Source organism: Candoia aspera, chromosome 1 (assembly GCF_035149785.1).
Source record: "Candoia aspera isolate rCanAsp1 chromosome 1, rCanAsp1.hap2, whole genome shotgun sequence".
Lineage (NCBI taxonomy): Eukaryota > Metazoa > Chordata > Lepidosauria > Squamata > Boidae > Candoia > Candoia aspera.
This window is the reverse complement of record NC_086153.1, coordinates 199837466-199851154: the sequence shown is the minus strand read 5'-3', so window position 1 is coordinate 199851154 and position 13689 is coordinate 199837466. Positions and strand designations below refer to the sequence as shown.

General features: G+C 41.6%; 1 protein-coding gene across 11 annotated transcripts in view; it reads right to left on the bottom strand.

The window, feature by feature from the left end:
• BAZ2B (bromodomain adjacent to zinc finger domain 2B) overlaps positions 1 to 13689 on the bottom strand; it is a 229667-nt gene that overhangs the window by 65662 nt on the left and 150316 nt on the right. For all 11 annotated transcript variants that reach the window (XM_063318319.1, XM_063318320.1, XM_063318321.1 and 8 more), the window contains exons 6-8: positions 11591 to 11784; positions 8608 to 8829; positions 6806 to 7201 (exon numbers count right to left, since the gene is read on the bottom strand). In XM_063318319.1, the coding sequence (XP_063174389.1) occupies positions 6806 to 7201; positions 8608 to 8829; positions 11591 to 11784 (812 nt within the window). The remainder of the gene's footprint in view (positions 1 to 6805; positions 7202 to 8607; positions 8830 to 11590; positions 11785 to 13689) is intronic.

Here is a 13689-nt window from a genome sequence, read left to right as displayed (position 1 = left end):
GTGTGCCAGTTGCGAAGCACCCAAATGGCAATCATGTGACTGTGGAACGCTGCAACAGTCGTAAATGCAAGGATTGGTCACAAAGCTTTTTGTTTACACTGTCATAACTTTGAACAGTTGTTAAACAAGGCAGTTGGTCAGCATCTACACTTACTATTTTTCAACATTCTTTTAGCACAACAAAGCCCCCCTCATATGTGATTTGATCGCAGAGGAGGGGGCAGACCTGGCGTGTATCACCAAGACCTGGCTGGGCTCAGAAGGGGGGGTAGCCCTTTCGGAAATGTGCCCAGTTGGGTTTCGGGTGTGGCGCCAGCTGAGATACCAGGGTAGGGGAGAAGGGGTGGCTGTTGTCATCTGAGAGTCTCTGGTGGCCTTCAGGGGCCCTGCCTCACAAGTGGCCGGGTGTGAGGCCGTTTTTCAAGTTGGGTTCCCGAGAACAGTTGGGAGTGCTCCTACTGTACCAACCTCTCTGCTGCATAGCAACCTCCCCGCCTGAGCTGCTGGAGGTCGTCTCGGGTCTGGCGGTGGAGTTCCCCAGACTTATGGTTCTGGGGGACTTCAATCTGCCTTCCCTGGGGCGTGCCCCGGAGGCAGCTCGGGAGTTCATGGCTACCATGGCAGCCATGGGCCTGTCCCAGATTATTCAGGACCTGACTCAAGACAGTGGTCTCACTCCGGACTTGGTTTTCTTGTCGGAGCAGTGGCAACATAATTTGAGAGAGAAGCTGCATCTATCCCCATTGTCATGGTCAGATCACACCCTGGTGGCCGAGATTCTCCTATGCTGCCCCCCTCCGCAGGGAGGCAGGACCAATTCGGTTGGTCTGCCCCCGGCGACTGATGGACCCCGTGAGGTTTCAGAGGGAGCTGGGGGGTTGTACTCGAGGATCTGCTGCATGGTCCAGCGGAGGCCCTGGCTGCTGCCTGGAATAGGGAGGTGGCCGGGGCGTTGGACAGGATCGCGCCTGTGCGGCCTTTCCTGCCTCATCCAACCCGACACTCCCTGTGGTTCACGGAGGAGCTGAACATTTTGAAGAGGCTTAAGAGACGCCTAGAGTGCCGCTGGAGGAAGACAAGGACCGAATCTGACTGAATACAAGCTAGAACCACTATTAAGGCCTACCTTGTGACAGTAAGTGCTGCGAAACGGCAGTATTTCTCCGCGCTTATTGCATCCGCAGATTGCCATCCGATGGCCCTGTTTAAGATCACATGCACCCTTTTGGGGAAGGTGGGCCCAGTGACCCACCTACAGGGCCGTGCGGAAGAGTTTTCTGAGTATCTGCAGGATAAAATCACTCAGATCCGTTCCAAGTTAGACTCCATGCATGAAGCAGGGTCTGAGGAGATGCCGAGGGAACGTTTTAGCCTTGTTATCTGGGAGCAGTTTGATCCTGTTGGACCCGAGGAAGTGGACAGGATCCTCCGGATTGTGAATGCCACCACCTGTCATTTAGATCCATGCCTCTCCTGGCTAGTGAAGGCAGCTCGGGAGGTGACGTGTGGTTGGGTCCAAGCAATGGTAAATACAACCTTGAGTGAGGGGGTGTTCCCGGCTGCCTTTAAAGAGGCACTGGTGCACCCCCTCCTCAAGAAGCCATCACTGGACCCAACTGTGCTGGACAAGTTTCGTCCAGTCTCCCACCTCCCCTTTTTGGGGAAGGTGGTTGAGAAGGTGGTGGCGTTGCAGCTCCAGAGGATCCTGGATGAAATGGATTATCTGGACCCCTTTCAGTCAGGTTTCAGGCCAGCATATGGGACAGAAACTGCATTGGTCGCACTTATGGACGATCTCTGGCAGGAGCGGGATGGAGGCAGTGCATCCATCCTCTCTCTCCTTGACCTCTCAGCGGCTTTCGTTACCATCGACCACGGTATCCTTTTGGGACGGCTCAGGGAGTTGGGGGTGGGCGGTGTAGTTCTGCATTGGTTCACCTCCTTCCTCCAGGGCCGATACCAATCGGTGGTGGTAGGAGAGATCCGACCCTCAACCCCTCCATTGTGGGGTGCCGCAGGGTTCGGTTCTCTCTCCTCTCTTATTTAACATCTACGTAAAACCACTGGGTGAGATCATCCGTCACCACAGGATGAAGTATCATCAGTATGCTGATGATACCCAATTATACATCTCCATCCCGGGTGAGGTAAGTGATGCAGCGACTGCCCTTTCTCAGTGCCTGGGGGCTGTGGGGGTCTGGATGGGGAACAACAGGCTTCAACTGAACCCTGGTAAGACAGAGTGGCTGTGGATTGATTGTGCCTTGTCTTCCGGGAAATTGTCATCTTTAGTTCTGGATGGGGTTGCACTGCCCCAGACAGACTCAGTGCGTAATCTGGGGGTTCTCCTGGACTCACGACTCCTGCTCGAAGAGCAGGTGGCAGTCGTGGCTAGGAGAGCCTTTGTGCAACTTCGGGTTGTGCACCAGTTACACCTGTTCCTGGAACGAGAAGCCCTCCGAACAGTCACTCACGCCCTGGTCATCTCCCATATAGACCACTGCAATGCACTCTACATGGGGCTACCCTTGAAGAGTATCCAGAAGCTTCAGCTGGTCCAGAATGCAGCCACGCAGGCCATTTTTGGTGCCCCTAGGTCGGCACATATACACCGTTGCTGTGCGAGCTGCACTGGATGCCAGTTTGCTTCCGGGTCCAATTCAAGGTGTTGGTTATCACCTTTAAAGCCCTACATGGCATGGGGCCAGGTTACCTGAAGGGCCGTCTCATCCCCATTACATCAGCCTGCCCCACCTGATCATCCAGAGAGGTCATGTTGCGGACCCCGTCCTAAGAGAATTTCATCTGGCGGGGTCCAGGAAATGGGCCTTCTCTGCAGTGGCCCCCGCCCTCTGGAACATCTTGCCCTCGGAGGTGAGGCAGGCCCCCTCACTCCTGGCCTTCCAGAAGGCCGTGAAGACTTGGTTCTGCCATCTCGCCTGGGCCGGGAAAGTGAACAACCATTCTTGGGGGTGGCTCGCACCCTAGAGTCCTCCCACCAGCTTGGATTTTATGTCTTTTTGGATTTTATATTTATTTATTGCATTTTATAATAATTGTGATGTGTCTGGTTTTATGAGATTTTAATGTTTATGTTTAGAGTTTGATTTTATTGTAAACCGTACAGAGTCCCTCTCTTGGGGGAGATGGGTGGTAATTAAATTTTAATAATAATAATAATAATAATAATAATAATAATAATAATAATAATAATATGCCTTCCTTTTTATCAGGTTTTTTTTTTTGGATACTAACATTTATAGTATTTATCTCAATTCCAAATGTATACGTACTATCCTTCCCATATAATTCTCTAAAATAGTTCTTTAAGTGTTCCCTCACTTCAGTTTCATCCTAAATAATTCCTTCACTTTTATTTTTAATTCCATTCTCTCTGTTGGAGGCACCTTTCCACCCACTTTCCCCAAAATGTTCTATTTCCATTAAAATTCCTCTGCATTTTCTCTGCTTCATTTAATCTTCCTTGCTCTATTTGACTATACTCTTTCCAGCAATGTTATTCTCTTTGAACACATTATAGAACATCTTCCTCTCTTCCTCATTTTTGCAGGAATAATATTCTTACATGCATTTTTCCTTATCCACAGTTTCTTTCCTTCATTATTCTACCAAGCAACTTTTCTCTTACTTTATACTGCACATCCTTATGTGGCACTTTGTAATTCTTAATTCTTTTCACTGTGTTCAAAGCAGCTTCCTCATTCCTTTTCCTTACACCCACTTTCTGTTCATTCTGTTGGGAATTGCATGTAATTGAAAACCAAAAAAATCCATAGGCAATTTGTAAAGGTTTGTAAAAAAAATATATGCTGATTTTAAAGTATCTTTACATAACATGTGTAGCAACAAAAAAACAAAACAGAACTCTAAAATGCTCCAAGGATGTAAACTGAAAATCCAAAAATGTGAACTGACACTACACAATGAGATCCAGTATCACTGGGGGAAAAAAAATAGAGAAACCTGAATAACTTCCTGCTACTTTGAAAACAAAGCAAAGCATTTAATGGGCAAGTTGTTCAAGTCACCACTTTTGATCGTGAAGCACAACTGTGCAAGCGGCATTGATCTAATTACACTGTGAAAAAAATTGATCCAGTTTTAATAACAATAAGAACATTGTCATGGCCAATTTTATATACAAGTTGTAAGAATGTCTATTCTCCATTCTAATCTGTGGCTTAGTCACTGAATTTCTGTAAAAAAAGAACCCTCTAGACTCAGGCTTCATATTCAACAATTGCACTTTTAAATAACAGCAAATAAATCCCCGCATGTAAGAATTCCTTGTAGCGTGAGATGACGTGATGGAAAATAAAAGACCATCATCTCTTCCTTTGCAGAGACCAAGCTTGAAGGTCAGTTTAAAAGGATGTCTTGTCCTGTGCTTAGAATTCTGAGGTTAGTACTTTTGCGCGACCTCTTTTTCAATAGGCTTTTGGTTCACATATTGGAGTTGCTTTGTATGTACAAGGAAGCAGCATGAAAAAAGTGTGAGTGACCTATACCTCCACTTGGCAGGCTTCTGGGCCTCATCAAAAAAAAGAGATATGCATTGTCACATAGCACTTGGGACAAGATGTGGAAGCACAATGAGGGAAAGTACAAGCAAGCCTTTCATTGCTTTTTATCTTGTACTTGTCTGTTAAGGTCTGAGGTGTGTTATTGACCACAGTCCCTTACAAAATGTGTGAAAGGGACAGCACAGAGATGACAGTAATGACATGTGCTATTTATCTATTCCAGTGAGTTAAGTAAAAATATCCAAAGTAAAAACCACACATTAATTGCCACATAATCTCTCTGTACTTTTCTCAAGAAGAAGGAGTAACAGGAAAGCATCCTGAGGCAGTGCACTCGAACCCATGAAATATTATGCCGTACTGCATTTGTCTTTATATTGCCAAAAGACCCAGCTGGTTCCCCCTCCCCCCATGTCACTGTAGCATTACATCTGTGAGGCCCATTACCCTTGCCGGAGAACAGAGCTACCAGATGATAAGGCCAGAGGTGCTACTAAGGATATTCATATCAATTTTTCTGAACCGTCCTTAACTACTTCCAAATGGAAGGCTTCTAGAGCCTTTTTTTAAAAAAGCAGCATCCTAGGGCTTTTCCACCTTGTTTTTTTCCTAGTAGGCCCCCTGCCCACCCCCCCACGTGTTGAAAAAATATAGAATGACTATAGGGGAGAAAAAGATGTCTGAAACTTCTGTGTTTGTAACAGCACAATAAGGCCTTATTTGGAAGCACTTCCGGTTCAAGGTTAACATTTTCTATTTAACTCAAGCGCAACACTTAGTATTTAGGAGACTGCCATCATGACTTCACTGCTTTGCAGAATATCATTGGATATCAAAATCCCCATTCTGAATTTCCATGAGATCCAGGATTTATAATGAAGCACGAAACTTTATACCATGCCAACAGCCCAGAGCAGTATATTTTGTTTCCTTCTTTAACTGTTTGAAAGCTATGACATCTTCCACTGAATGTTTGGTACCATCACGCTCAACTAAATTTTTAAAAGCTGGGCATGTTAAAAAGAAGATACCCTTTCTCCAAAAAGAAATAAACTGCAATGTTAGAATCTTTATTACCTTAAAAAAAAGTATTTTATGAATGCACCCTCTCTGCCTTCCGTAGCTGTATCTACACCTAGCAAGATTGTAAAAGTCCTTGGCACAGAAATCACAAATCTTAATGGGTACCCCACTTTCATGACCTCAGTGCTCATACTTGATGATAGACTTCCATGCAGGAGAGCAGCTTATCATAAATTTGCTTTATATACTGTGAGAGTGAGTAACAAGCCCTAAACCTTGTTGGCCTCATCTCAGTAGCATTCACCAATTGTTTCCTTCTTTGCTTTCTCCCCAGCCCCCAGCCCCAGCCCCACCTCTACCATCTGGCCTTCCCTGTAGCTGAGGCATTTATCAGGACAGTTCAGTCCTCTCAGCAATCATGTAAGAATCATTCATTTGTCTCATGCTACAGTGGAGGTACAAGGTTGTCACTGCTGTACAGTATCTCTTTCATTAAGTATATATTATCTATTTTAAACTAGGCATTCAGCATGAAAGCCTGAAGGCAAGGAAGTCCAGGTTTTTGTGCAAACTTTCTCTCCAAAGTTGGGGACAAGATATTTTTTTAAATGTGCCACGGCATGATCAGCATTTATGCAGAGCACTTCATGAATGTTAGCTGCCTGGAGGAGAAAGCAAAGAAAGAGCATGTTCTTCTGTCAAAGGAATACTGGTGTCCAGCAAATCCTCTAAATCAGAATTCAGTATATTTATTGCATTTATATCCTGCCTCTCTTCCAAGCAGTTTGTGCCTGGTGTACATGGTTCTTCCCATTCTGTCCATCTGTCTTTTCAATAACCCATGCAAAATGGACAGGTTAGACTAAAAGCTGGCAACTTGCCAAGGGCACCCTGTTAATTTCATTCAAGCATCAGTAGGGATTTGAACATGGACCTTCTTGATCCCAACCAATATCATTCTTACTACTGTAGTTAGTAGGTGCCCCAAACTTTCACATTATATTGATTTTATACTGCAGCAGTACCGTATAGTTGCAAGATAACTGTTTATCTATTTCTTTTTCCAAAAAGCCAAAATAACATTATTAAACATATTAAACCATTTTATAATATATAATTGTAAAGACAGTTACAGTTATCAGCCTTCCAGATATGTTACGTAACATAATCTAAATAAAATAAAAATTAAAACAAAAAAAACTTTTTGAAAGATCATATAAAAGAGAAATTCATCTCACCCGGTTTGATCTGACATCAATGGTCAATGCGCTAGCTTCTTCAGAGGTATTTTTATTCCCTGCCTTGAGTAGATCAGGAGAAGGAACTATAAGTTTTAAGAAAGTTTCCTTTTTGGCTTGATTTACCAAAGACAAAGGGTTCACACTGGGCACCAATCCAGTAGACTGTATTACACTTGTGTGTTTGTTCACAGATTCCACCTTTGCCTGAGAGCTTTGGAAAATAAAGGGAAGTTGCTGTGACAAAACCTGAGGCTGCTTCTGCTGGGCCTGGAATGATGAGTGAGTCTGGCTATCAGACACAAGAGGTATTGGCTGGTGTGGTCTCTTTTCCGGGGGTATTTCCTGGGGTTTCTGTCCATCTCCTTTCATGTCTGGTCCGCTATGCATTAGCACCTGTAAACATGGAAATATATCTTGACGGAGATATAGGGGTGCTTTAAGCATAAGCCACCAAAAATAAGATATGCTTGAACAGCCTGTGATCCCCAAGCCCCTTTTTGTGCCAGAACTAAAGGAAGTGTGGGGGTCCTGGCCACAAAAAAGGGCACCTTCCTGTGATTTCAAGTGATTTCAAATAAAATAAAATAAAAGAAATTACTGTGTCCACACAAGTGCATACAGGTAATAATCCATTTTTAAATTAATCCCAAAATAGTATTTTTTATTATTATTATTATTATTATTATTATTATTATTATTATTATTATTATTATTATATCCGAATACCAAAATGACATATTTGATTGTCACTGGCACACACCCACAACAGGCAGGCAGGCAAACACGCAGGCAGACACACCCACCCACTCATAACTTTTCTACCTGGTAATAAACATAAAATAACCTTACAATGTATCTTCTTTGGCTTATTTCCCGCAAAATCCTTTTACTACATCAAGTTACGGTTTCAAGGATAGTGAAAAAATACTATGGAAAAATCAGTTACTTTTGAATGTATGCCACACGATTAACTTAACGGAACATTAAAGATTACATTCTGGTTACTGGTTACTGGACAGTGTAACTGCTATGCAAGGAAAAGAGGAGCTGTAAACAGAATTCAGTAGTCATGGCAACACTCCAGACACCCGAACCTTTGCGACACAGAGTATCTCATTTGCTTGATACCCATTGCCCCCAGTTTACAACCTAGATTTCCCATTTTTAGAAGAATATAAACCTGTACTTTGACCAGCTAATTTAAGCCACTTAAATTGCTATCCTAAACAGACTCCTTTGGGAGCACATTTTATTGAACTACGAGGGCACTTCTTCCGAGTCAACATACAGGGACTAGACTACCCTATGCCTCTTTCTTCCCTTTTTTGACAATTTAAACACACTCTTCAATCTAAAATGCATTTTAGATTGAAGCTTGCAGAATAATAAACTCAAGTCAGTAAATCATTAATGAGCAGGGAAACTTGTTATCTTTTGTTCATTACACTGGCTTCTTGGTTTCAGTCCATTTCAGAAATATGGAACAAGTTTCTGAGAACAGCTGGCCATTTTTGTGAATTCTTGTGTGGTTTAATGCAGACTTTGGTTGGGATTTCAATTCCCAGGCAACCCAACAAGCAAATGCATCAGGCTGATTTAAAGCATCAGACTTAAGTCCTACTCCTGTTGTTCCAACCACATTGAGAACTGTGAAAAGGAGCACATTTAACAACTACTAATTCATGATACCAAATGCAACCTCATGATACACAGTCCCCTAAACCAAACGTGTAAAACTGCACAGCTTGCCCTGTAAAAGACTATCTGGTAGTTCAAGGCAGCTTGTGACATGAACATACCTTGTTCTTATTTTTCGGCTGTGCTTCGTTCTCTGAATCAGAGTCATCCTCTTCACTTTCTTCAACACTCTGGTCATCCTCTTCCTCCTCCTCTTCTTCCTCTTCCTCTTCTTCCAAATCATCTGAGTCGCTGCTACTGATGCCTTCACTAGAGGTGTCTGAGGAGGACCCAGAATCACTTTCGCTATTGCTGGAACTATCCACTGCTTTCTTTCTGGGTTTCTAGGAGGGAAGGTTGAGTGTTAAGATATTTTATTATTGGAAGCATTCAGCTCTTACTTCTATAATGATAACACAGAGATTTATCTCACAAAGAGCTGACATGAATTTTAGGACTCAGTTGGGTTTGGACTTAGATTACCCATTTGGTTCCCCAGTCTGGGAAATTTCTTATCTTTTGTCTTCAATTCCCCATCTGCAAAATAGGGATATTGTGGCCTGCCCTAGAGGACCTTTATTTATTTGTTGAATTTATAACTTATCTCTACTCCAGGAGCTAAAAGCAGCATACACAGCCTTCTCTCTTCCATTTTTTTCTCACAACAACCCTGTGAGAAAAACTGGGCTAAGAGAATGACTAGCTCAAAGTTAACCAGTGAGTTTCCACGACTGAGGATGGACTTGAACCTCCATCTCCCCAACGTTAGTCCACTATCTTAACCACTACATCACACTGCTATGAAGCCAAAAAAGTGAAGACTGCAAAATGTTCTGCAAATATGAAGTGCTAACTAGCTGATAGCCCTGCTGATCTGTAACAATACTCTGAATCTGGTATCTTCTAGTGTGCCAGGACATACCTCAAGGGCACCATGTTGGCAAACGTTGATTTGGAAGGTAGAATCTTTGTTCAGAGAAATGACTCAATCAGTTCTTCCAAAGTACTGCACATCAAATTTAGGAAATTATGCTGGTACAGAGCAGAGACATGAAATAGCCATGTTTTTATATCACCCCACCTACCCATCCAATAACTGTGTGGTAATATCTACCACATTTAGACAATCTGGCAAGAACAAGCCATTTCTTCTTACTGAAAAACACATGCTTTTATATGCTATAATTGCTCTGATGTGTGCTATTGCACAAAAAGAAAAAAAATGTTAGGCATAAAGCCATGGCAGAGAGATCAGCTTCCAAATGTGAACTGTTTTGGTAGCTCATGAACACCCCACACCACACAAACATTAAATACAGACTAGAAACATCTGAACACGTGTCATTAAAGTAAAACACTCATTTCATATTATTAGATGTGGGTGGGAACATACATACTGATCTTTATTACAACATGGATGGAATGGTATATCCATAATTCACAGCTCCTGCTTGAAGAGCAGGTGGTAGCTGTGGCCAGGAGGGCCTTTGCACAGGTACACCTAGTGTGCCAGCTGTGCCCTTTCCTGAACTGGGAGACCCTACAGAGAGTCACTCATGCCCCAGTTACCTCACAAATGAATTACTGTAATGCACTGTAGATGGGGCTGCCCTTGAAGACCATTTGGAAGCTACAGCCTGGGAAGTGTTGGGCATGCCTTATCATGCCCAGGTGACTCCATTGTTCCACAAGCAGCACTGGCTACCAGTTGGTTTCCAAAAGCAATTCAAGGTGCTGGATATCAGCTATAGAGCCCTTCGTGGCACAGGGCTTATTTATTTGAAGGACCATCTGTCTCTAGTTGTTTCTGCCCTTCTGGTACAAACTGGACAGAGTGGGCATGCTTCGGGTCCCACTGCTTAAGCACTGTCATTTGTGGAGCCCAGGAACCATGCCTTCTCTGTCATAGCACCTGTCCTCTGGAATGATATCCCTCAGATGGCTCCTACCTTTATGATGTTCAGGAACCTATTAAAGACATGGTTATTCTCCCAGGCTCTGGGATGGAGGGAAAGTTGAGCCTTGCTGGATGGATTTTATTCAGTTATATGCTGTTTCTGGGGCTGTTCATGATTCTTTTTTGCATTTTATAGTTTTTTACTTTAACTGTAAGCCACCCAGAGTAATTGGGAGCCAGGCAGCCTATAAATTGTATAAATAAAAATAAACTATTGTTCAGACTGTGCCTGTATTTAGTCCATTTCAGCTTAGAACCTACTACCTAGTAGAATCCTATGACATCTGTTTTTAACATTCAGACAAACATTCAGCACAACAGCAAATATTCAAAGTAAATGTACAGACTATCCATGACGACTTGAAGCCAAAAGTCATTATATTCAGTAGAATATATTTAGTATAATATATTTATTTATTTCACAAGTGAGCATAAACAGAGTTATCGTCATCATTCTTACTGAAACTCTGTCTCTCTGACTCTCTCTCTCTCCACCCCCCTCCCCCGTTTAGGCTTCTCTACTACTCCAGTCAGTTATACTACGTTAGTATGATTTTCCATCATTAAGATATTACAGTACCCATCCTGTAATATAGGAACACTGAAGCTCTGACCCATAAGTGTATCCCTGGCCTGCCAGATCAGTCTTTACAGCCTGCAGGCTCTCAAAGCAAGCTCCTTCCCTACACAACCCTTACCCCAATCCCATACCCATACTCAGCATTTTTTAAGGGCCAAGCCTTGACCTATACAGAATGGCTTTAGCTATCCTATGTTTTCCCTCAATGACTGGATCTTCTCAGCTTCAACTGTCCCTGTCTCTTCGACCTTCAAGGAAAATGATGGGATAGTCAAATTGCTCCTTGGGGATCTAAGAGTACTGTTCATAATACACACTTCAGACCTGATCCTTTTCTAACTCTATGCACCAAATATACTGCAGGCAACAAATTAGCCCAAGAAATCTCTCCATACTAAGAGTGCATCAAACTTCATGGCCCCATGTGAATGACCATCCTGAGTAGCAGAGGTACACATACGTTGTAACCCAGGAAAGGGATGGCTTTTATATACAGATTTTCCCTTACAAACTGAACCGACTATGTCTTATGTCAAGATTTACCCTGGTTTTTTTTTATTGTTTTTACCTTATCTTTAATCTTGACAGCTCTTGCATCCAGAATCTGGTTTTTATTTTGTTCCTGGTTACATTTGCGGCTTCCTCCTACTGAGGTTATAACTTTTGCCTGTCCTGCAGAACTTGCAGTGGTGGTAGATAACACAGATGTGTTGATGCCTGATACTGAAGTGGTACTATTCCCATTTACAGATCCATTAACACCTTGAAAAACAAAGGTTAAGTTCATTTATTTATTTCTTTTTAGTTACAGTCAGATAAGCATCATTGATAAGATACACGTTGAAAGAACTTTATATGTATGTTTATTAGAAAGCTATCTAATAGGTTTTTTTTTAAAGCACCCCAAAACAAACTACTTTTCTTAAATTGGCCCTTTTTTACAGAATGCAACGAAAAAAAGGGGGAAACTATCATGTAATTTCCACAACGATCAGAACATTTTTTCAGATGTGTTAATCTTACTCATTTAACAGAAACAGCAAAAATTATATATAACTTTTTGTAAAGGTTGGGGAAAGCATGAGGCAGCCATTAAGAAGGGCAGGAAAGAGTGAGCTGTTAAGGGGGGATTTGGAGAAAGTGACATAGTTCTGAGATAGAGGGAAGTGTAAGAAAAAAGCTCAAAATAATTCTATCTTGATTTTGTTTAGTATTTGATGGGGGAGAAATGGGCTTTCATCATCACGTTTATTACAGCCCTAATAATAGACACAATAAAACTATACAATAACAACTATCTTACATTAATACATGTGTGTGTGTGTAATATACTACAATCCAAAATTAATTAAGAATGAAAATACTAAAATGAATTGAAATAAAATACTATGCTAAGAAATTCAAAATCTAAGTGATGGTGCAGCATATTGTGCAAATGGTAGCACAAAATTGGGCAAAATGGGCTTTCAAGATTCTGTTATTTCACCTTCCTACAATAAAGACCCTTACTGGAATCCCTACCATGCCTGTTTCTTGACCTGGCCTACACTGAAAGAAGGCAAAAATCATACATAAGCAACACATTAACAACTGAATGTCTCAGACTGTGATTCTGATAATTCCTTAAGAGAAAGAAGATCATGCACAATACATGCAAAACTTTATTGTGATTATCAGTGTCAAGATGTATGGATATGAAGCCAAAGAAGACATTTTTTTCTTCTAAAAATTATATGTAAGTGTCTTATGCTGAGTATCATCTCTTTCCATGAGTAGCTATTCCCAGAATTCTGAGCAGAGTCTGTCCCATTAAACTTAGACCATTAATTACCTAGAGATATTAGAAATCAAGTGTTGCATTTTATGTACCCAGGCCTACTACTGTTTTATTATCTATGGTTTGTGATGGATGATAGATAAGACTAGCTATCTGCCATTTCCTAACCATATTAAAAGAAGCTGGCTGTATGTAGGGCTGTACTAGTATGTATGCTGAAGGCTATTGTTTGTGAAGGGAGTAGAACCAACTAAGAAGTGGGCAGAGACAGGCCAAAAATTCAATAGCATAAATTTAATGGAAAAGTAAGCTTAAATGATTGTTAATTAAATTAAATAAATACGGAGGATAAGTTTAGTTCCATGCACTTAATATTCTCCCTCTATTTAATGCAAATAAGTAAAACAATAAATATCATACTAAAAACTGCAATTCAGTTTGGAAGGTTGATGTCTCTAATATAGTGATAAAAAGTCTGCAAATTTTGAGCAAGTGAACCTCAAGATAATATATGGTGTACTCTGGTGTAACATACATAGGAATTCCTAGAATTAATTCAGTTTAGAGTCTTGTAGTAGCTAGAAGAGTAACAAACATGATTGCATGAACTGGTATGATTCCCAGCCCACTTCTATCTGATGAAGTAGACTGTGATCAACAAAAGCTTTTGTAATATTAAATGAACAATTCTTTACACTACCACAAGATTCAGTGTTGTATTTTCTGCAAAAGACTAGCATGGCTTCCCATCTGGTAGTAGTTAATTATACATAAGTTGCTTTTCTAGCATTACCTCTACAGGTAGGTCGTGATCAGTGCAAGTTCCAATAGCGTGATATTCGATTTAGCATGATTTATAAATTGATATCAGGTCACATTTAATGCAAGCC